At 34.7% G+C, this 23,500-nt stretch overlaps 1 protein-coding gene across 1 annotated transcript in view; it reads left to right on the top strand.

Moving 5' to 3' along the window:
• LOC129226671 (SPARC-related modular calcium-binding protein 1-like) overlaps positions 1-23,500 on the top strand; it is a 45,226-nt gene that overhangs the window by 8,714 nt on the left and 13,012 nt on the right. Inside the window, exons 4-6 of the mRNA XM_054861301.1 lie at positions 1,622-1,698; positions 9,592-9,768; positions 12,576-12,589. Coding sequence (XP_054717276.1) covers positions 1,622-1,698; positions 9,592-9,768; positions 12,576-12,589 — 268 coding nt within the window. The remainder of the gene's footprint in view (positions 1-1,621; positions 1,699-9,591; positions 9,769-12,575; positions 12,590-23,500) is intronic.

Below are 23,500 nucleotides of genomic sequence, written 5' to 3'. Positions count from 1 at the left end.
CTACTAAAAGAAGATGAATTGTCCTACTGTATAGATTACAACAATATATAACTTTTATGTTTACATTAAATAGTTAATAAAATACATGCCTTCAAAAATGCAACATTTAGCATTTATGGGAATGCTATTCAATTTGACCAATTTTCAATCGCATGTAACTATTACACTAAAATATATTAAGCCAAATTACTTTAGATATCTTTATATAGGTATAAAAGGAACTTGTATACCAAATTTCATAAAAATCTGTTACCATGAGGTCACCACTTTTTTGTGAATTTTGCTCATTTCATATTTAATGATCCAGCTGCTCCATGGGTTTGACTAAAAGCCCTGGATCGTAGTGATCTTCAGAGCTAACTTTTTCCTGACAGCAATAGATAACATGTGTTACTACATAGTATGTTACCAGAAAGGTAGTGCTAAACACAAGGTAAATATTTTACCTTTCCACTTTGTTCCACATTCCCTAACTTCTTTAAAATGAACTACCTTATTCCGTTTCCGGACAAAGTGAACCAAAATGGAGATTTTTCGTCTAATATTGCTACTTCATGCTGAGAAGAAATGAACTTCTTTAAGGTCAGACCTCATCTTACCTGAACCAGATTAGAAGTAATATTTGTCGTTTTCTCATTGAATGCCCTTGCGGGAAGAAACGCAATATGTAGTTTCTTGGAATTTTTATTTTGTTCTTATGAGCATGAGGATTTACAGATAATTTCTTGGTAATTTAAATTAAGGACGTTCTGAAAAAGTTCTTGACCATAAGATTCCACAATAAAATTCTAAATAATGTTTTCTGAGAGCAAATTTATTCTAGTTCTTAATTTAAAAAAAATAAAACAGTAATACGTTTCACCCCCCATCACCAAATTCATAAAAAACACGAGAATAATGTGGTACAATGGAGACCTAACAAGACAAAGCTGCAACACTATTTTATTCTCCTTTTTTTTTTACTTAATGGGTTTGAGACCTCCCTTCGTAAATAAATGGTTAACTTGCTAGTTATAAAAAAAGAAGCAGAATTTCGAAAGGGTTCTTTTCGTTTTCTTTTGATTCAGCTAAAACAACAATTCAACTCAACTTTCTTGCTAAATACGAAAAAGGGGGGACAATGCAAGCAAAGAACAATTTGTTCGACTAGAGCTCGCTTCTTTTTTGTTAAATGAAAAAATTATAAACTCTTAGTTTAGCTATAATATCTACGTAACATGACAAAACTAAGAAGTTCTTAGCAAATATTTGACGAGTTAAGAAGCTTTTATGTTCCTATAATATTTTTTTAAAAACGCTTTAATTTTTCCTTGAACTACGTAAAAATACTTGTGAAACCTATGTAAATCAAATAACAAAAGAACAGCCTCAACACTCAATTATAATAAAATAGCTTTGTAGGTTAAAGGTGATAGAATTTATGTTGATTAAAATGATAAAAACTATCATTTTTGTTAATTATCACGCACTGTAACTAATCAATGATTTCTGCGCATTTCTTCACAGCCTCAAATTTAAAATCAACTGATTTTGCACATCGTCTCCCCCCCCCCCCCCCCCAACTTGATCTTAATTTACCGCACAAATCACGCAATGTTCCGTGCTTTGCATTTTATTTCAGATGCTTCTGTGTGAACAAGTATGGTGAAAGAATATTTGGAATGGACTCGGCTAAAAATGAAAAAGACATGAACTGTGGTAAGCAATATTTTTTTCAGAATTAAATTACCTACTCTATACGAGTGGCGTCGCTACGGGAGGGGGCGGTCTGCGCTAGGTGTCACATGTCCGGGGGGGTCATACCCAAAGTGGAATTGTAAACTCTTGAAAAATAAAAATACATATGTTCAGAATTTTCCCTCCTTTTTTTTTTAAATTATACTCACTTAATCAAACTCAGTTGCACCATCACGGCGAGGGGGGGGGGGGTCTTGCATTGGTAAGACACCCTCTGAAAGGGAATGATACCAAATTAGGTTTGTGAATTTCATTTTTTCATGTTTGAACATTAATTTTATTTTTTATTTATTTATTTATTTATTTATTTTTTTTTTTTGCGTTTGTAGGGGGTTGACACCACGAATTACCGTCCCGAGTGTCACCCACGCTAGGTACGCCACTGTCTATACCATTGGCTGTTTATTACTTAAACACATAGTAATAAACTATTTATTTGATTCATCAAATTTAAAAGCATTATTTAAAATTTAAAAAAAAATCAAATACAGTGAACGCCACTTATAAAATCAGCTGCTTTCTGTATCAAATTTGGAAAAGCAGAATCGTTACAATATTTGAGACATGTTGAAAATATCCTTTAATAAAATCATTACCACCGTTTTGTAAAATCAAGTTTTTGGAGACCGTATATAAACATTGAAAAAGACTGTTGTGGTGTGTTACAAATTACAACAAACGTGAAAAATATCATGACTATGTCGTACCAAAAAATGGAGAAATTGGTCACTAAAGATGAGGAAATCGCAGTGGCAAATTTGAAAAACGATTAATGTCATATGATGCACATTGGAGCAAAAAATGTTAAAAGTTACAAAACTTTTATAAATTTTCAACGTATGTTGAATCTTTACTTTCAAAAATGGGGTCGTTTCCAAAATTTTAAAAGTATTATTATTTTTTTTTTTTGAAAGAGCATGCTTAAAAACATAGGATCTGGCCATTTTTAAATAATTTAAGTTTCATATTTTCAAAAAAAAAAAAAAAAAACTTATATCTGTATGCTTTTATTGTTTATACTTCTGCCGATGGAAGAAGTATAAACAATAAAGAGACAAATGTGAAATGTCATTCAGTGTTGCCATTCACAGAACAAAATATTTAATTCGCATCTTTACTCACGTGTATTGGCAACGATATGGTGGATAGCAAGCGTAGAGCGCAATTTTAATTCACTTCTTGATTATCATAACGTGGAGACGCGATAGAAAGATGCGGAAAAGTGCATCATTTGTAACGTCATTAAGGCCACACCTTGTTTGAAAAATCGGACATTTAAGGAAATTAATTTTCAAATAACTGTTGGGAAAATAAAAGTATTTTCTGGGTCCATGTTTTTTTTTTTTTTTTTTTTTTTTTTTTTTTAATGTATTCTATCAATTTCAGTGACAAAAAGTACTACTTTTGACTGAAGGAAACAACCCCATTCTATTTATAAAACAGCCATATGCCAATATTTTAAGACCGTAGATGAAAAAAAAAATTACCTCTCGTTTATTTAAAATGTCAACAGGTATTTTTCATACTTAAAATATCCTTATAGTAATTCATTTCTTTTTTAGGAGTATTTTAAATTTAAAACCTATTTTTTCCTATAAAGGTTAGGTATATGCCGATTCATAAAATCAGCTGCTTTAGAAAATCAAATGTCCGCAGAACGAATGATTTTGATAAGCGACGAGCACTGCATTTTGCTGTTTGAATTTTAACTGCAAATACAAGATGCTAACTATTACGAAACTTCAATTCTTCAATTAATAACAAAAAAAAATAAAAAATTAATTTGAATTTTGACATCTTGAATTCAAATTATGTTTTTCGCAATCACGAGTGTGTGTATGTAGGCATGTGTGTTTGTGTGTGGGGGGGGGGGGGTTGTGTGTACGGAGTATGTGTGTTTGTGTCTGTGTGCTGGCATAAGTGTAGGGGGGGGGTATGTGTATGTGTGTGTAGGCATATGTGTTTGTGTCTGTGTGCAGGCAGGAATGTGTGGGTAGTTGTGTGTATGTGTGTGTATGTATGCGTATGTGTATGTCGGCATATGTGTTTGTGTCTGTGTGCAGGCATGAATGTGTGGGTAGTTGTGTGTATGTGTGTGTATGTATGCGTGTGTGTTTGTGTGTGTATGTGTTTGTGTGTGTAGGTGTATATGTGTGTAGGTGTATGTGTTTGTGTGTGTGTGTATGTGCGCGCGTGTGTGTAGTTGTGTATGTATGCGCGTGTGTGTAGGACATGGATGGAGACGGCTTTCGCTATAGGTGCAGCATCGTGAGGAGCCCGCTTGTCCACGGTGATGGTGCAGAGGGTGGCGGTGGGAAAAATCAAAGGAACGTCAAAAACAGTCAAATGAAAGCAATAAGCAATCGTGATTGCTCAAAAAATTGAGTCAAAACGTAAACAAGATTTGAAAAAAAGCGCTAAATACGAAAACATTGCCGGTGTGTGTTTCGGGGTGAACAGGAATCGAATCCCTTTATCAATGCTAAGAAATGAATTGTGAAGAAAACAAATATCCAACATAAGGAAGTTGTTTCATCAGAAAAGTTAATACACTCGAACTCGTTTATGACGCGTGTGAACAGACTACGATATTTTCATGTTATGAGTTCTCGTAAAAAATAGGTTCGGCTAAAATGTCGGAAGACCGCATAAAAAAAAATCGTTCAAAACTTCAGAGTAGCTAGTTTTTGCACAGAAAATTACTGCTAAAACGCAAAATAGTAATAAAAATAATAATAATAAAAAAAAGAGAAAAATTAATTTGAATTCTTAAATTTTGGATTCAAATTATGTTTTTCGCAATCACGAGTTGCGACAGGACCCTACTCATTGTTTACTACTCTACTCACTTGTTTCTAGACACGGCTCTTGTCCCTCCAAGTCTACCCTCCTGTTGAACGGAGACGTGTGTATTAGTTGTGTATGTGTAGACTTCTGTGTGTGTGTAGACCTGTGTGTGTGTACGTTCGCGTGTGTGTATGTGTGTGAGTGCGTATGTGTATGAGCGTGCGTGTGTCTAGGACATGGACGCCACCGACCAGGAGCGGCTACCGGAGGACGGAGCCGCGCCTGCAGGTGACGGTGGTGGTTGAAAAAGGCACGGAACATCAACGACGGTCAAATGAGAACAATAAGCAATCGTGATTGCTCAATACCACACTAAAATTGGCTTGAGTGTAGTTTAAAATGTCAATTTCATCTTTCATTAATTTATTTAGCTGCTTCAGCTTGAATTTTAGATTGTCTCTCTTATGGTAACTTTTAACAAAATGAACTTCAAAAAAAAAAATTTTTTTTTTTTTTTGTTTTGAAATATAAAATGTTTTCTTAAAAAAGTTATCAACAGTTGAAAATGCAGAAAATTTTAAGATAAATATTATGTACTGTTTTATTACGAATAAAATTCTACAGTAAATTGCACAACGATATGTAAACGATTGCAGCTCCAACTGGTGTACCACGTGATCTTCGATGCCAAGTATTTTTTTTTTCACTTGATCCCCCCCCCCCCCCCGCAGAACACACAAAGGTTAAAAAAATTAAAAAGGGAAATTCAGCAGATAAGGTCATTAAAATAAAAAACCTACATATGTGATACCTTCATAGTATTTAGTAGCTATGTCAATTATGTATGTGCAACTTTTCTATGTAAAGGAAACATTATTTGATTCCATTTATACCACGTATGGAAAAAAAACTCTATGCATAGCCCTATCTATGTATATCACGCAATTTCTTCTTGGGCGCAGTAAATTTACGCAACATTTCTGTCACTTCAGTCTCAGGATGGCGCGATAAATCAGGACCCTCATTTTGCGAGGGTATCATGTTGAAGAAAAATTAGTCTCACCGAAGTATACTTTGTCTTATCTTTCGCGGCATATGCTCGGGTACTTGGTTCAGATTGCGAAAGGCGGGTGTTGGTATTACTGGTGGTAAATCTTTGAAATCGCACTGCTAACGCGGTCTGCAAATGCACTCCTTAATTTCGTCTGTAATTAATATTTGTACGCGTTTGGTGACACAAATGCATCATGAAAATTAATTACTTTTACAACATTTCATTCACGATAAAATAATTAATTTTCTGTACCAATATTTAATTAAAGTGTGGATGAATATAAAGCCTTAAATTATAAAGCAGGGAATCAACGAGAGGTGAGGTAGGGTTAAACCCGTTCTAGAATTTTTGACCACGCAGTATACGCTGTAGGTTCTAATGTGTTAATATTTATACATATAGTGATTGTTATGAATCCCCTCCCCCAATTAAAAAATGTGAGTTCATCGCTCGGAGTAAGGGGCCATTTATTAATTTTGTAAGGGTCCCGAAGGACAAAATCACAAATAAAGATAAATAATAACACTAATTACGTTCGGCAAATATAGTCCCCCCCCCCCCATTTAACTGCAGTAAAAAACTAATGTTACTAGACTGTGAGAATTTGAATCACTGTAGCATATTTTAATATTTTATCATCGTACTTAAATATTCGCTTTTTATGTCAACAAATATTGACCTTTATCGAAAACAGTCGAAATTAATGCACAAAAACTTGTTCGTCAGTTGAATTAAAAATCCAGCTACGACTGCTAATTAGGTTCTAAATTAGAAAATTCATTTACTCCGCCATATTCCGAATTAAATTCAATTACTAGTCAAAATTTCATTCAACTAATTGCAAACGATAATATTTCTTCAATATCTACTTTCTGAAAATGGCTTTCACCATATTGCGATCAAAATTAGATTGCGTTTATGAAAAGCCACTTCGCCAACAGAGTTGCACAAAATTGCAGTCTCAAATCCCCCTTGACAGAATAGAACGACTCTTTTAAAATTGGCTTAATGAAAACGAAGTCGAATTCACTTCGAACTCCGCCAATGTGACGAGCCAATTATTGGATGACATATGTCTTCCAGAACTTGATTAGTCACAGGCTCTTATTTCTGGAACGGAGTGCAATGCAACGTCAGTCATTAATTGTGGTTTCAAATATCCCATTAAGGTCTAAATCATTTGGTCGCTTCAAAGTTAGTTAAAATGGGAGATTTAAAAGCGTTTTCGGGGCTGTTTTCAAAGGCTGCTTGTAATAAATTGGCATTTCAAAAAATGGGAAATTAAGTGGCGTCGCATTTTTGCTGTGGAAAACTTTGTAGTGGGACTTAGTTTAAATCATGAAGCTTTTTGCAAATAAATGTATTTATTTATAAGCAGCGTTACTAAGCTTATCATCCCGCATTAATCATGTCAAATGTATAGATTCTTTTGTGTTCTCTCCCGATCTTTTCATACGTTTTAGTTGAACTTTACATAGAGTTTTAGAAGGCAAATGAGTAAATAAATAAATAAATAAATAAATTCATACGGAACATACATACAAAGAGTAATTTATCATTAAATGCAAGGGGGGGGGGGGAATTCCATTTACTCACCAAATAAAGAAAACCTTGTACATTAATACTTCTAAAACAAACACTTTTAAACATAAAAGTATGTGCCTTTGTTCAACAAAAAAAGGCACTTAGTTCATACTTCCGAACAGAAAAAAAAAATCATTGTTTATCTTTTTACTTAATTAATGATAGTTTACTAAGTATAGTTTTCTGCATATAGTGTACGTTGATTTTCACTTAGTAGATCAGTCTTTGCCTCTGAGCTTCGTACAGCGACATGGCGGAAGAAAATTGTCAAAATAGAACAAAAAGATAAATTTAAAATTGATGTCTTTGTAACAACTAAAATGAAGCAATAATCTTAAAAGGTTTTCTCGTTGGTACCATTGCGTCAAGCAAGGGAGCAGCAATGGAGCAATGGGAAGGTTAGAGGTGAACTCCCCCACCCCAGAGCGATTGGCACTGTTGATTAGCCTAATATGGTAGTTTATGTACAGGTAAGGAAAGAATAATGTCCAATCCCCCCACGAGGTAAAATTCTGGTTGTGCTAGCAGCAGCAAGAATGTTCTTACTTGGTGCGCAGGTTCACACATAAAGAGGTAAACTCCACGCTGGGCCGCGCACAGTGGGGCGAAAACGCCAAAAAGCGCTTTTAAATGTTTTAAAACCTCCTTCGCTTGTTTGTTTGCACAGGCATAAAATTAGGGAGTTTTTTTTTTTTTCGATTTGTTTGGACTCAGGGTCTAAAGTTCGCAGGTTTACGCAGCTAATTCCTTTTCAGGGTCATTCTACAGACCATTGATGACTAATTAATATTAATTTCAAAGAGGACATAAGAGGACATTTTTTGTAAAGTGTTTTGAAAAAAAATAACCTTGAATTCCCTAGATTTCGGTGCTGATCAAAACCGATTTTCGATTTGAGAGTTCAAGTATTCATTTTTTTCGTCCTATTACAATCGTTGGACACGACAGAGAAACTAAATATACCCACTTTTAAAAAAATTATAGACTGCTTAAGAGCAATTTTTTTTAATTCCCGCGCTCATGATTCTTCAACCTTTTAAAGGCTCCCTTTAGCTTTGTAGTGGAGGAAGGGCTCTAAAATTTCAGTTCTGACTGCCTAAGAGGTTGGCCTGTGCTAATTCATTAATCCTCAATTGGTTGAATTTAGGAAAATAAAACCATTTATAACCCTTTTTTCGCGTTTTCGCTCCACTGTAAGACGCCCAGTGCTGGACATTTCCTGGCGCAACACAGCTTCAAACCCAGCCATGCGGGGGCTTATGCACCGGACCCCCGATGTGGTATAAGGCTATGTGTTAAAGGGGGGAGGGGTGGAAGAGAAGAAAGGTTTCATTTACAAATATCTCATAGTCATGACTGAGAATCAATCATTGAGTGGAATGATTAAATAAAACCGTATCTTCGTTCTTTTCGAATTTAGCACAGTTTATAAATTTTAATCATTGATTTCAATGAACTAAACAAATATTCCCTCGAAAACCTTTATTTTCTACATTAATATACACTCGAGAATGAATGCGGTACATGGACAAGCTTTGAAATCTTGTATATGATAAGACTACATAATATACATAAACTCATAACGTCTCACATTCAATATACAATAACGCTGTCTCATTGTCAGTACAAAGTAAATACTGAGGTATAAAAAAAGATCTATATAAATTTTTTTAAAGACAATTCGTTAGGTCTAATTTTATGAACGATAGGGGTAAACTAAAGAACTTTCAAAAATGTTTCACAAGGATGAAAATGAAAGAAAATGATTATTTAATTGAATACTTTAGCGCAAATATAAAAACGGGAAAATAAATATCTCATACGATCAACTAGATATTTAGAAAAATAACGCTTTTAAAGCAAAATGGGGTTTTCGTGTACTGTTTAGGGTTCAACTAGACATTCTCAGTATATTCACTGTCAGAACTAAGTTCACACATGACTTAAAGATCTATTGCTGACAAACAACTAATCTAAACTGGGGTGCTGAATTGATGAGCCACTTAGGCAACAGAGCGGTAACAAATAAAATGAGATTTGAAATACTACACAATTTCAACAGTCAGATATGCATAGTTCTCGATACTAACCGCACAATCGTATTCACCAGCAGATTCGAACCTCAGTCAGACACCCGATCCGCCCTCTGAAGTTTTGTTCAACCAAAAAATCCTTCAATCGGGGTTTCGGGTGTCGGATGGAGATTTGAATTGGTTGGTGAATTCGGCCGTTACTTCAGCCTAGTCCGCTGCTGAATCGTCATTTGATCATAGAAAAGTTTTCCATTTTTCAAACCCAATGAAAATTTCATCTTGGAAGTTATTCCTCCTAGTCATATTTCAGATCGGTGGAAGAGCCAAAATGTTTGTCTGTCATAAGATGAAATATTTAAACCCATCTGATAAATCTTCTATATTGTTTTTGATCAGAATGCAGCAGAGACTTCAACGAATTTCCGAGACAAGTACGCAGTGGGGATTTCCTACGATGTCTTCCTAATGGCAATTATGCTCCACTTCAATGCACAGAAAAGTGGTGCTATTGCACGGACGGGCCTTTTGACGATAAAGTACCTTTCGACACAGACATCAAGGACCTGTTTTGCTGTAAGTAGCCTTTTGAGTTTCGTATGACAAGCTTCTTTACTAGGTGGAAAGCAAAGAAAAAAGCATATTATACTCAGCTAAATATGCAGAAATAATGGACACATGAACTGTCAGAATCAGCAGAGTAGTTGTTAAGCAGAGGGAAAAATCATTTTATAAGATTCTCATAGCCGAGAATTTACTTCTTGCATTAATCTTTTCTTGCGAAAGAAGCAATACACCGGTCGAATATGGAGGAGGTTACCTACTAATCGACCAGTGCTGTTTGGCACCAATTCACACAAAACCATTTTTTAATTTTTGGTTCTTTTTAACTGCATCATAACAGGCGTTTCCATGAATTTTCTGCACTTGTTTCACTAAGTTTCTAGAAATTTTTTGGTGGATACTTTCACGTTACAACCGATTTGGAACGAATCCAGCCACTGCCATATCCAATTCAATCAGGTCGAAAACTGCTGTCAAAGCCGGTTTTCTTTGAAAAACATCTTAATTCTTGATTGCTTCTTGTCTCTTTTGTAAAATTTTTATGTGTGGATTGAGCTAGTTTTGATAATAAACAGTTCATATACTCAAGTCAGGTTTCTTATCCATACTAAGTCTTTTATCTTCTGTTGTACAGTTCATTTCTTCACGATGTTGGCGTTTTTCTTCCGTTTTTCTCCAAGAGAGTTGGCGTTTTTCTCTCCGTTTTTCTCCAAGAGAGTTGGCGTTTTTCTTCCGTTCTCCTTGATCCTTTCCTACCTATTACAAAATAAAGTGGCCCGTTTCCGCTTCAAGTTTATGCGCATCTCTCTGTGGTCATTGGTCAAGCTTTAAGGTCAAATACTGACAACAAGTTTTCTTGGAAAGTCATCGTTTGTATGTTTGTAATTTCGCAAGCAGTGTGTAAAACAATCTGTTTGTAGTTTTTGTCGAACGCCATCAATAGCGAGGCGAACTGCAATTGTCAGCAAAAATATTCCTTCACAGGTTGTTGTATAATTTGAAGTTTTTGTGCTACTTTGCTGATACGGATTAGTGATGTTCCGGATATCCGTATCCGTATCCGCGGATATCCGAGAAAATATAAAGATCTATATCCGTATCCGTCACTTTTTTGTCGGATCTTAAACGGATCTTTTCTATTCTAAAATTGTTTAAATATTTGAATAAAAGACTCTTAAATTCCGTTTAAATTAGGTTTTTATTCCCTATTTAAATTATAAGGTATCATTTGAGAAGCCAACGGCCCTCTGAGACATTTTTTTTTTTTTAATTTTTAGTTTAATATTAGTTTTTGTTATTGGATATGGGGTTTCTGTTTTTCTTCATTTTGGTTTTTCCCGGCATCCTTCAAAAAAAAAAGTGAAACAAAAGTCTCTATTTACTGTTTGTAAAGGTGTTCCCGGCTCTGTTATTTCGTCAATCGGAGTAATTTGGGTGGAATGGGTCAGCGCTGCATTTATGCTGAAATAAAATGCGAAAAATTATTTCCAGCCTATCTAGTAGCAGCTTTACATTCTTGCTCCTGTATCCTACACTACCGAGCAAGATAGAAATAATTTTTCACATTCTATTTAAGCTTTAATGCTGCGCTGACTCGTTCCTTCCAACTCTCCCCTTCCAACAGATTTCTTCAAAGAGTAAATCATAGTCTTTATTATATTTTCGCCGTAGATGACATTTTTTGAAGTAACAGTGTTATTACAGTGACGGGAATACCTTCCGTAATAAATTTTACACTTGAATAGTTGAATTGGGCAAAAACATTTTGAGATCCGTATCCGTATCCGCGGATCTTGTTACTAATGATCCGGATCCGTAACCGTATCCGCGGATCTACTTTTTTTTACGATTCGGCACATCACTAATACGGATACAAAGCTCAGGTTCATACATTATTTTTTTTAGATGTCAGAAAATCACACCGACTAAATATGTACTTTGTAGGAGTTATTGTAAGATTTTGGTTAGTATAACATTGCATAAGTTACATTTGGGCACGATTTTCCAAATCTTTAATTTAAACCAAAAACCATTTGAATAAAATTCCGAAAGAATTATTTGATTTAACAGGTTATATCGAGTAAATTGATTTTCTGAGACGTCACGAAAGAGAGAGAAACAAACATTCACGAGGGGCGTTGGGGAATCTCCCATGAAGTCCAAAGATTTAAAAAATACAATATTATATATATATATATATATATATATATATATATATATATGTGTGTGTGTGTGTGTGTGTGTGTGTGTGTGTGTGTGTGTGTATCCACAATTCGATTTTAGCAATTTTAGTTCAGAAGTTCCATTTATTCGTGAATAGCAATTCAATAAACAGAATGCAAAAGAATTTATTTAATGGCCCATAAAATAGAAATATTCGCGGAAAATTTGCTTGAAACACGTATGCAAAACGTATTTCAATACTTTTTTTCCAACATATTTGAACTTAGCAGCTTTAAAGAAATGGTTTTTTTCTTCTTGCGGTATTTTTGTTCCCATAAAATTCATTTCTATTTTATTTTATCGCTACGGATGAAATAAACTTTAGAACACCAACGAGCTTCATAAAATTGTTTCTCTAACGTTTAAAAAACAAAATAATTTTTCACAATTTACACAGTTCCAAACGCAAGGCAGAAATCATTATTAATTAGTTTCATTTCTAATTATTGTTCTAGAGATGTAACCATCAGGGACGTGCACAGAAATTTTGGGGCCCGTCACAAATGACATTTACGAGCCTTCCTATACAATGTTTACCCCTACGTCTCTCTCTATATATTTTACCCCTCAATTTAAAAATCTCGAACCTCCTTCAGGCTCAGGTCAATGGGTGTGCCTCCCCCCCCCCCCCCCCCCCCGAGCACTCCTCTGGGTGCAACACAAAGAAGTAAAGTTTTACATCAAGAACTAAAAGTTAACATCAAAACTGCAAACTTAAGAAACAAGATTCCATTCAGAAAAGGAAATTTGCAGTTCTAGAGCTTGGATTAGCCACCTTGCGATGGTTTAAGACAGTGATTCCCAACCTGGGGGCGATCGCCCCCAAATTAGGCGATCGAACTCTTCCTGGCGGCGACAAATTTCCGGGGGGCGACCGGTATTCGGATACCTGGTAATGGGAAATTCTTGACCTTTCAAAAACCATATTTATTAAAACAAATCAGTACACAATTCAGAAATATCTTTCAGAATACTTATGTTGTGTAATACCGAACCAAGCATATGGCACGTCAAATCAAAGAAAGTCGTTCCCAGAAAATAAGGCATGTATGATTTACAGCTTAATCAAATCTGATAGGATAAAAAATATCCTAAAAGCAAAAAATAATATCTTTTATTTTATTGCCGTTTTCACGAGGAAGAAAAAAAAAGCATATATTTAACGCCTGAAAAGTGGATAGATATGTGTATGAATGGATTTTTGCATTTACTTATCAGTTATCACTCAGAGTCTTGCAATTATATCAGCGCATGAGCCTCCTTACATAGTTTCTATTGTTTGATTTAATTTAGTGAATTTCTGTCTAATTGTGCATGTTTCGTAGTGTGGAAGTTCGATTTGAATTCGAAAAAGAAGTGACGGCAGTATTCAGCAGAGTATTTAAAATTTGGTTTTGTCACGTCACCTCAAAATGTGCAGTTACCGCATTGTCTTTTGTGCGATAAAACATTTTCTAGCAATGAAGCGATGAAGCCCTCGCGAATGAAAGAGCATTTGTCAAGAGTACATGGTGACAAAGTAAATAAACCTCTTAGTTATTTTCAAGACCTCAAAAAAAAAAAGTGGATAAACGGCCAAAGGTGGGTGAATTACTTAGAAGAGAAGCAACAGATCTTGACAAAGGGCTTCTTGCTTCTTACGAAGTGTCTCTTTTGATAGCAAAATGTAATAAGCCTCATACGATTGGCGAATCTCTTAGTCTACCGGCTGCCAAAAAAATAGTTGAAATTTTGCTTGGTGAGGGCTCCAGTAAAAAGATAAGTCAATCTCTCCTCCTCAGTAACAACACAGTTTCCAGGAGAATAGGTGAAATGGCTGCTGACGTTGAGTGCAAACTCATAAATGTTTTGAAACAAAGTAAATTTGCACTGCAGATTGATGAATTAACTGTGACAGATAACAAAGCTATTTTATTAGCTTATGTGAGGTTTATTAATGAGCCGAAAGAGATAACTGAGGAAATGTTGTTCGCTAGAACTTTGATTACTGATACAAAGGGATCGTCGATTTTTAAAGTGGTGAAGGATTATTTTGAAGAAAAAGAAATTCCATTGACAAATGTAAGTGCTTGCGCAGCAGATGGTGCCCCTGCCATGGCGGGTCGTCATATTGGGTTTCTTGCACACCTTAAAAATAAGTACCAGAAGTGATCACCATCCATTGTGTCATTCATCGTCAACACTTGGTTGCAAAAAAATTGAGTGGTGTTTTACATAACACCTTACAATTAATCATTACTGGTATTAACAAGATAAAAGCTAATTTTCTCAATGATCGCCTGTTTCGAGAGCTTTGCCATGAAAATGATAAAAAACTCGAACGCTTGCTTTTACATACGTCTGTAAGATGGCTTTCCAAAGGAAACTGTTTGCGTCGTTTCTTTGAATTATTCGGCTCTGTAGCTGAGTTTCTCGACTTGCATGATCCTGCTTTAAGTGAGAATTTGAAACAGCGCAAATTGGAACACTTGCGTATCTCACAGATATTTTTGAAAAAATGAACGAAGTCAACATTAAGCTTCAAGGAAACAAGATGAACCTCATCAAGGTCAAAAGCATAATTTCAGCATTCATTGCCAAATTCGAAGTCCACAAGGCAAATATTGGCCGTAAAGGATTTATCTGTTTCCGACTCTAAAAAAAAGTTTAATCGTGGATGATGAACTTCCTGAAGAAAATTTTTTATTTTTTATTGATCACCTTGATCAGTTAAAAATGAACATGGAATCAAGGTTTGCAGATTTGATCAACTTACAAATTCCTGACTGGACTTTAGACCCATTTAGTTTTGAAGATGTGGATGAACTGGAAAACTCTTCGCAGACAGAGTTTATGGATTTGAAATTTGATTGTTTATCAAAAATTACTTTCAAGCAATACGGTTACGAACTTACCTGGGTGATGCTTATGGGTACTTACCCACAACTTTGGAAAAAAGTTGAACAGCTCTTCATCTCATTCCCCTCAACATATTTAGTTGAAAGAGGATTTAGCTCTCTAGTGCAGCTTCTCACGAAGCAAAGAAATAGATTGTACATCTGCCTCAAAGGGGACCTCAGATTAAATCTCACTAATATAAAGCCAGACATCAAAGCTTTAACGGAGTTCCATCAAGCACAAGGCAGCCATTAAAAAGGTAAAAAAGAACAAATCTTAACAGTTGAAATTTTCCATTTTTTCCGGATTTCAATTGAAAAAAAAGCATGTTACTGAAAAATGTAGTATTCTTATTTTTGCTAAGTATGTAAATGACGTTGGTTAATTAAAGCACTTTAAATTACGTTTTTTCTTTTTTTTGGGGGGGGGAGGGGAAGGGGTTAAAATAAAAAAATTCAGTTTTAAAGCTAATTATTGCTTTATCATGCACTTTTTGAAGCTTTAAACCGAAATTAGGCGTTCAGTAACGTTAATCTTCACTAAAATCAGCGCCATCTAATTTGTGTTTTTAAGGGAAAAACGTGGGGGGCGATAGGTGTAATTTAACTTCCGAAAGGGGCGATGGGCCAAGAAAGGTTGGGAACCACTGGTTTAAGATATTAGCCAAAGAGGTAAAATGTTGCGATTTGGCGCGGACAATCTTTGCTTTACCTCTGTCAGGAGCCATTAGACAGAGACTGCAGCTCATCCTATAGTTTATTTGAAGTGAGAATAGAAAATCCTGCGCTACATTTATTTCGTTAGATTGTAAAAATTTATGACTACACTCCAATCCACATTTCTGTTGCATATTGAAATTACTCTCAATCAAGGCACACAAAAAAAAATGTGTGTCTTATAGACACACGATGGAAGTGTGAAATTTTTATCTTCTCTTTTTTTTTACATTCCGAAAGTTTCTCACACACCAAGCTCTTGTTCTTTAGGCGCCTGACTTAGGCATATTCACGACCACATTGTACATTTTAGGGTCAATCCATTTTAAATCACTCAAAACGAATAAAATTTGCTGCTCGAGATTTTTGATTTTCCTATTTTTTTACCAGTTATTTTTCACTACTAAGTGAGTTCAAAAATGTTGAAAGAGATTTTTTCAGGATCATATTTTTTTTTTCACGCGCCATTTTAAGTCTGCTTAGTAGCCGTTTTTGGACCGAAAACAAGTATTACGTAAATGCATCTAACTCGGTTGATTTTTCGGCTATCAAGAAAAATAAAATCCTACATCACCAGAATGAAGCGCTAGATATATGATTTGCTTGCAAAATATTATATTTAAATGGTGAAAAAGGTGAAGAAAAAAAATGTATAACTACAAACTGAAAATTAGCATAAAATACGAGTTTTAGTGCTGCAAAAATTAGAAAAAGAAGGGGAGTCTCAATTATAACTTTTTACTTTCTTCTATATCTAATATATAGAAGAAAGTATTGGATTCGTGCAAATTTTCGAATTTCGAATTTTGACGGATTCGAACGTTTTGAGGTGTGCTGAGTCCATTTCGACTATTTTTGGAAAATGTCTGTGTGTGTGTGTGTGTGTGTGTGTGTGTGTGTGTGTGTGTGTGTGTGTGTGTGTGTGTGTGTGTGTGTGTGTATGTGTGTCACGTCTGTGTGTGACCAGTTTTTGTGGCCGCTCTACAGCAAAAACTACCGCATGAAATTGAACGAAATTTGATACACATATGTGCCCCTATGTGAACTTGTGCCCATTGGTTTTTGGCGCGAATTCCTCCAAGGGGGGTGGAGCAATGGGACGTTTTTTGAGTTACGCGTGCTTGCTATTCCTCAAGAAGTAACTGGCGGAATCAAACAAAATTTGGTCCATATATTGCCCCTAACAGGAGCAGGTGCTGATTCAATTTTGGTGTCAATAGCTCAAACGGGGGTTGAGTTATAGAACGTTTTTTGTCGTCAATTGTGACTGCTGTATCTCAAGAAATAACGAACGGAATCAAACAAAATTTTTTTGACAAGTAGCCCTTAGTGGGTATAAGAGCTGATTTTATTTTGGTGTCAACAGCTAAAAAGGGGGTAGCGTAATCGCCCGTTCTTTTTTTCCATTGTGAGTGCCCTATCTCAAGAAGTAATGCTACGTTCTGGTTGAAATTTGGAATATATGTGAATCCATACGTAAACAGGCTTTGGTTCAGTTTTGACTCCAATCGCTCCAAGGTGTTGATTTTTTTTTTTTTTTTTTTTTTTTTTTTTTTGCGAATAAAAATAGTTTTATTAATGCAACAATAAGAAAGATAAATCGTAATAGATTGTCGTCTGCGTATTTCTCGTGATTTTAATTCTATGGGAATGATCGGAAATATTATCTCAATGATTTAAAATTTTTAACTGTTTGCCATCTTATGTTTGTTAATAAATAAAATATTTGTAATTAATTCAAGTAAGGCTTTTAAAGTAACTTTCAATTTTTGCTCTTTGTTTTGTTTTTTACAATAATTCAGACATTGGGATGGTCGTTAAGTTTTTGCATGTGTAGTTTTGTTTTTGTTAGGAATATTGCTTCCTCGTCAAGCATGGGGAGGGATCAGAAAAAGGAAAAATATAGAAGAAAGTTTCGTGATGGCCACAACATACTAGTTTTTTCTTGTGTAGATATAATATTGGACTAAGTACTTGTTGTAGAAATTTTAAGATTGAGAACTTTGTCCTTTTTTTGTACAATTTTTCAAAAACGGCAATAATCGCATTTCGGCAAAGTTTAAAATAAAATACCTCAAAAGAGACTGAGTGAAAAATTATGAAATCGATACAGGTAACACATTTTCCTGACATAAAAAATATGATAGCAATTTGAGACTGAGACTCAACTGGTACTATAGATATAGTGCATTAAAGTTGGCCAAATATTGCATTTTCGTAAAGTTCAAAGTTAAACATTTCGAGAGGAACTGAGTGAAAAATAATGAAATTAATACAGGGTTGCACTTTTTTATGATATGAATCTGTGATAAACAATTTGGTGACTAAAAATTCAACTGGTATCAGAGTTACAGTGCAGCAAAGTTGGTTAAATATTGCATCACACATACACAAAGTTAAACATTAATTCATAGAAAAACTCCTCTTTCCAAACATTTAACAGCAATAACAGTTCCTCTTATGTAATAAATTAAATTCATGCAATGGAAATATGCACAAAAAAATAAATAAATGAATAAATGAAATAAGATGGACAATCATTGTAAAGAATATATCGTCGCCTCGGAGGAACAGTAGGATATATTAGAGTTACTTCTGGGATTAAATGTCTTATTTTTGTTCTGAGGAGACAATATATTATAATACTAGTGGTACCCGCACGGCTTTGCCCGTAGTAGAAAATTGAAAGGTCATTTTGTTCGCCTGTATATTTACAAATAATGGATGACGAATTTCTCGCCAATTTGCTATGTTCATTTGCTCGCCAATGTTTACGAATCCACGTTATGATAATTTTAATTTACTCTTCCACGTTGTGATAATTTGCTCAGTAAAATGTTCTTAAAATTGAAATAGAAAAAAAAAATCGAATTTTCGAAAAATCGCTTTGAGGTGCACACCCCCATGCTACAAAACTTTGTGCCAAATTTCATGAAAATCGGCCGAACGGTCTAGGCGCTATGCGCGTAACAGAGATCCTGACATCCTGACAGGGAGACTTTTCAGCTTTATCTTTAGCTTTTACTAATAATAAAGGTCAAAGTCTCTCTGTCTGGAGGATGTCTGTAGGATGTCTGGATCTCTGTGACGCGCATAGGCGCCTAGACTGTTCAGCCAATTTTTATTAAGCTTGGCACAAATTTAGTTTGTAGCATGGGGGTGTGCACCTCGAAGCGATTTTTCAAAAATTCGATTTCGTTTTTTTTTATTTCAATTTTAATAACATTTTCCGGAGCAAAAATTATCATAAGATGGACGAGTAAATTACGAAATTATCACGACGTGGAATGGGGACAGCGAATGAACATAGCCAATTGGCGAGAAATTCGTCATCCATTATTTGTAAATATACATGCGAACCGAATGACCTTTTAATTTTCAACTACTGGCAAAGCCGTGCGGGTACCACTAGTCTTTACTAATAATAAAGCTAAAAGTCCCTCTGTCTGTCAGGATTTCTGTCTGTCAGGATTTCTGTCTGTCAGGATTTCTGTCTGTCAGGATCTCTGTCTGTCAGGATCTCTGTGACGCGCATAGCGCCTAGACCGTTCCGGCGCCGATTTTCATGAAATTTGGCACAGAATTAGTTTGTAGCATATGGCACTTCGAAGCGATTTTTCGAAAATTCGATGTGGTTCTTTTTCTATTCCAATTTTAAGAACAGAAACTATCATAAGATGGACGAATACATTACGAAATTATCATAACGTGGAACCGTAACATAGATGCAAGCCAATTGGCGGGAAAATTCACCATACATTATTTGTAAATACAGGCGAACCAATAGATCTTTCAATTTTTCTATTACGGGCAAAGCCGTGCGGGTACCACTAGTTAATAATAAAGTTGAAAGTTCCTCTGTCCGGAGGATTTCTGGATCTCTGTGACGCGCATAGCGCCTAGACCCGTTCGGCCGATTTTCATGAAATTTGGCACAAAGTTAGTTTGCAGCATGGGAGTGTGCACCTCGAAGCGATTTTTCGAAAATTCGATGTGGTTCTTTTTCTATTCCAATTTTAAGAGCAAAAAATATCATAAGATGGACGAGTAAATTACGAAATTATCATAACGTGGAACCGTAACATGGGTACAAGCCAATTGGCGAGAAAATTCACCATACATTATTTGTAAATATACAGGCGAACCAAAAGACCTTTTAATTTTTTCTATTACGGGCTAAGCCGTGCGAGTACCACTAGTTGTTAATAAAAGTCAGCAAAACTTTTTTCAAACTCGAACTTTAGCAATGTGGAATTACGCTTTTAAACTGACCACTTGACTTGAATCAAAGAAAATCTTCGAAAACCTGCATTTTTAAAAGTTTTGCCCAAAATCCACAATAATGTATACTTGCTTAAGTTCAGCCTTGAAATTAATTTGTTAAGTTTATTAACAATACTACCTATAATTAATTTATTTTCATCGTTTTTGGCAACAATTAAAAAGTGAAAGTTATTTAAACTAACTCATAGACTAGTCTATGAACTAACTTTATGCATGGCCCCACTAAATTTCGCTTACGCTTACAGGCCGTGACAATCACTGAAACTCATGGCAACAAAGTGGGTGCTACAGGGAAGCCCTGTTTCCATTATGTTGCCATTGATTGTTGGATGCAGGGATTCCGTTCAGCGCCTCTTGCGGTCAAAATGGGCGACGTCCAATCAAAAAAAAAAAAAAAAAACGTTGAAACGTTGACATTGATTGGTGGATGCATGAGCGGATTATAGTTGCATCGGTTTTAACACAGAAAAAGTCATAAATTGTCAAGACCCGTTAAGCGTCAGCGCTAGCTAGTTGGGCCATGCTTTATGATTGCTATTATTTTTCACTGTTTTTGGCAACAGTTAAAAATTAACTACGTCACTTCCGTCCACACAAAAGGCTTGCGGATCAGAATTTCAAAGCCCCTCACATAAAAAGTTTCTCTTCAAAGAGAATTTTTCAAGTACAAAAACAAAATGGGTATAACAGCCAAGAAGACGAAAACTTGAACAAATCACAACGAAAGAATTTTTAACTTATTGAACAAAAATGAAAAGCTCTCAAGCTGTTATATTTGTAGAAAACTCTTGTTTAACTGTTAATCTTTCTGATAAATCTAAAAAAGGCATCATAAGAAAACATGTCTTGTCACTCATACTACTTACGATCATCCTAGTCATCTGAAAGTGACAATGTGAGATACGAAAATATTTTGCAACTTAAATCACTCGGGAAACTGACCCTGAGTAGTATATAATGCAAAATTTCTAGGATCTGCTGTGATAATAGTATATTCTAGCTACGTTTTTTAAAGGTAACTTGGTATTTATCGGCACGATCAGTCAGTGCAAAATAATAGTATGCAACCTTCCTATGTAGAAATAAACACCAATAGTGACAAAGGGAAAAATAGTAGACAATAGATCAAAGTAAAAATTAGAAATGGAAAAAAATATGAAAATGATATTGTAAACTGTAAAGAGTCAAAGAATAGACGTACAACAAATACCAATACTACAAATCAAAATAAGAAAAGAAAACCGATAAATGTACAGTTTATGAAAAATTGATGCATTAAGAATAACCACATCTTCACAAACCAAGCACAAAATATGAAAAACAATGCAAGAATATCACTAAAAACAAGTAGAAATGTAATGATTCATTGCTAGCTTCATACCGTAGCAGAACATTGTAGCATACAAGTTGTTTTAGTTCTTAATCCTAATTATAGCACCACCTATAGTCCACTTTTCGTTCCCAATACTGGCTCCGCCAAAAAGTGAGAGTCGGTTTAAAAAATAAAAGATAATAATAATAAATGAGTAATCGTATTCAAAGCAAAAATAAATGGCGGAAAATATTAGAAAATTTGTTCTTGAAGAGAAAAAAGTATATTTTTATTCTTATAAAATTACTGCCATTTGCTTCTTATATCCCCCCCCCCCCAGTAGATTTCTACCAGTTTTAATTTTAAGAAAAAAAAAACATTTCACGTTTCTATGTTATAATTTAATGCAGTAAAAAAAAGGTGAAAAATACTTTAATGGGCCATAAAAGGAGGACATTTGAAGAAAATTCATTCAAGGCACGTATGTGAAACCAACTTTATTTGCGTTTTTCATACGTTTGCATTTCTTATTTCCAAAAGAGAAAACGTTTTATTATTTGATGGCATTCTTTATTTGTAAAAAAATGGAATTATTTTTTTATCAAAAAATAACTTTGTTATGTTTCCACAAAAGAATCAAATTCATATCTCTGAAATGTTTTTTTTAACGTGCAAATAATCGTAAAATTTTAGCGCCACAATTCTCTCTTTAATTACTCCCAGATGAAGTTTATTTTTTACAGTTTAGCATAAATACCTTATAAAAAAGTCTACTTTTTGATGTATTAAGAATAAAGTTGTAAGAACAATAAAATAGGTTTATTTTTAAATTACAAAATAATATTTTTGATAAGTTTCAGTATATTTTAACAGTAAAAACAAATATTAGTCCCTTTTTAATCATTACCATAAATAAATTTTTGCAATATATTTTATGACTAGTGGTACCCGCACGGCTTTGCCCGTAATAGAAAAATCAAAAGGTCTTTTGGTTCGCCTGTATATTTACAAATAATGTATGGTGAATTTTCTCTCCAGTTGGCTTGTACCCATCTTACGGTTCCACGTTATGATAATTTAATATCTCGCCAATTGGCTTGTGCCCATGTTACGGTTCCACGTTATGATAATTTCGTAATTTACTCGTCCATCTTTATGATATTTTTTTTTCTTAAAAATTGGAATAGAAAAAAGAACCACATCGAATTTTCGAAAAAATCGCTTCAAGATGCACACCCCCCATGCTACATACTAACTTTGTGCCAAATTTCATGAAAATCGGGCCGAACGGTCCTAGGCGCTATGCGCGTCACAGACATCCAGACTTCCTCCGGACAGAGAGACTTTCAGCTTTATTATTAGTAAAGATAATTCATGGATCGTTCAACAGTATCAGGGTGTGAAAGTGACTCCTTTAAACAAGGAGAAAAGCCGAGACACCAGTGCCCTGTGTAAGCAAAATAATAATAACAATGAGATTGCACTTTGTTGATTTTTTTCACGCTACAATACAAAAATCCAGCACACAAAGCTTTTTTTTTGGTTTTTACCTTACTTTTGATGGTTTACTTCATGGTTTATATTACTTCAGTGAAATATGAATTACAGTGCCATGTTAATAAATGCAGATAGCTCCGCTTAAACGAGTACCGGATATACAAATACCCCACTTATATGAACAAAAACTTCCGACAACCCATTATTTCCCAAAAGACGCTATGTTGAAGATTCCCGTTAACAACTAATGTCCCCTCGATTGTGCAATGAGACTGGTCTGTTTTTGTATGTATTTCAGATGAGAGAAATTTTCAATAAATCGAAAAAAAAATATCAAACAGCACAGCAAGGCAAAAATAGAATTAATGTCCATTTTTAAAAAAAATGTTGGGAACACAACCCATTCCCAACCATTCCATAAGTCTTTTGAATGCGAAGACAAATACTTCTCTCAGCAAACACGGAAGCCGAAATCCAACCCCCTTAACTAGTTAATATTAAAATCTTTGAAATTATAAACTTGTTCTTCATAGCTTGAAAAAGAATACATACAAAAGTATTCCCAAAACACTTTCAGCAAGCAACCCTCTATCCTAGATTTTTTCAATAAATAATGTAGGGAAAGTGGTGTTAAAACGAAGATTTAGCAATTTAAGTTCTAAGTTTAGTGGTATTTTTAGAATTTTCGTATGTACTTTCTCTAGAATTATTGAATTATATTATTTTGTTGTGTGTGTGTGTTTATTGAGCCCATTTCAAAAACTTTTAATCTCTAACATTAATTACTTCTATTAAATGGCTGCAAATTAATTAATGTGTTTTTAGGACAAGCGTT

This window comes from Uloborus diversus, chromosome 7 (genome assembly GCF_026930045.1).
Source record: "Uloborus diversus isolate 005 chromosome 7, Udiv.v.3.1, whole genome shotgun sequence".
NCBI lineage: Eukaryota > Metazoa > Arthropoda > Arachnida > Araneae > Uloboridae > Uloborus > Uloborus diversus.
This window is presented reverse-complemented; position numbering and strand designations above follow the sequence as displayed.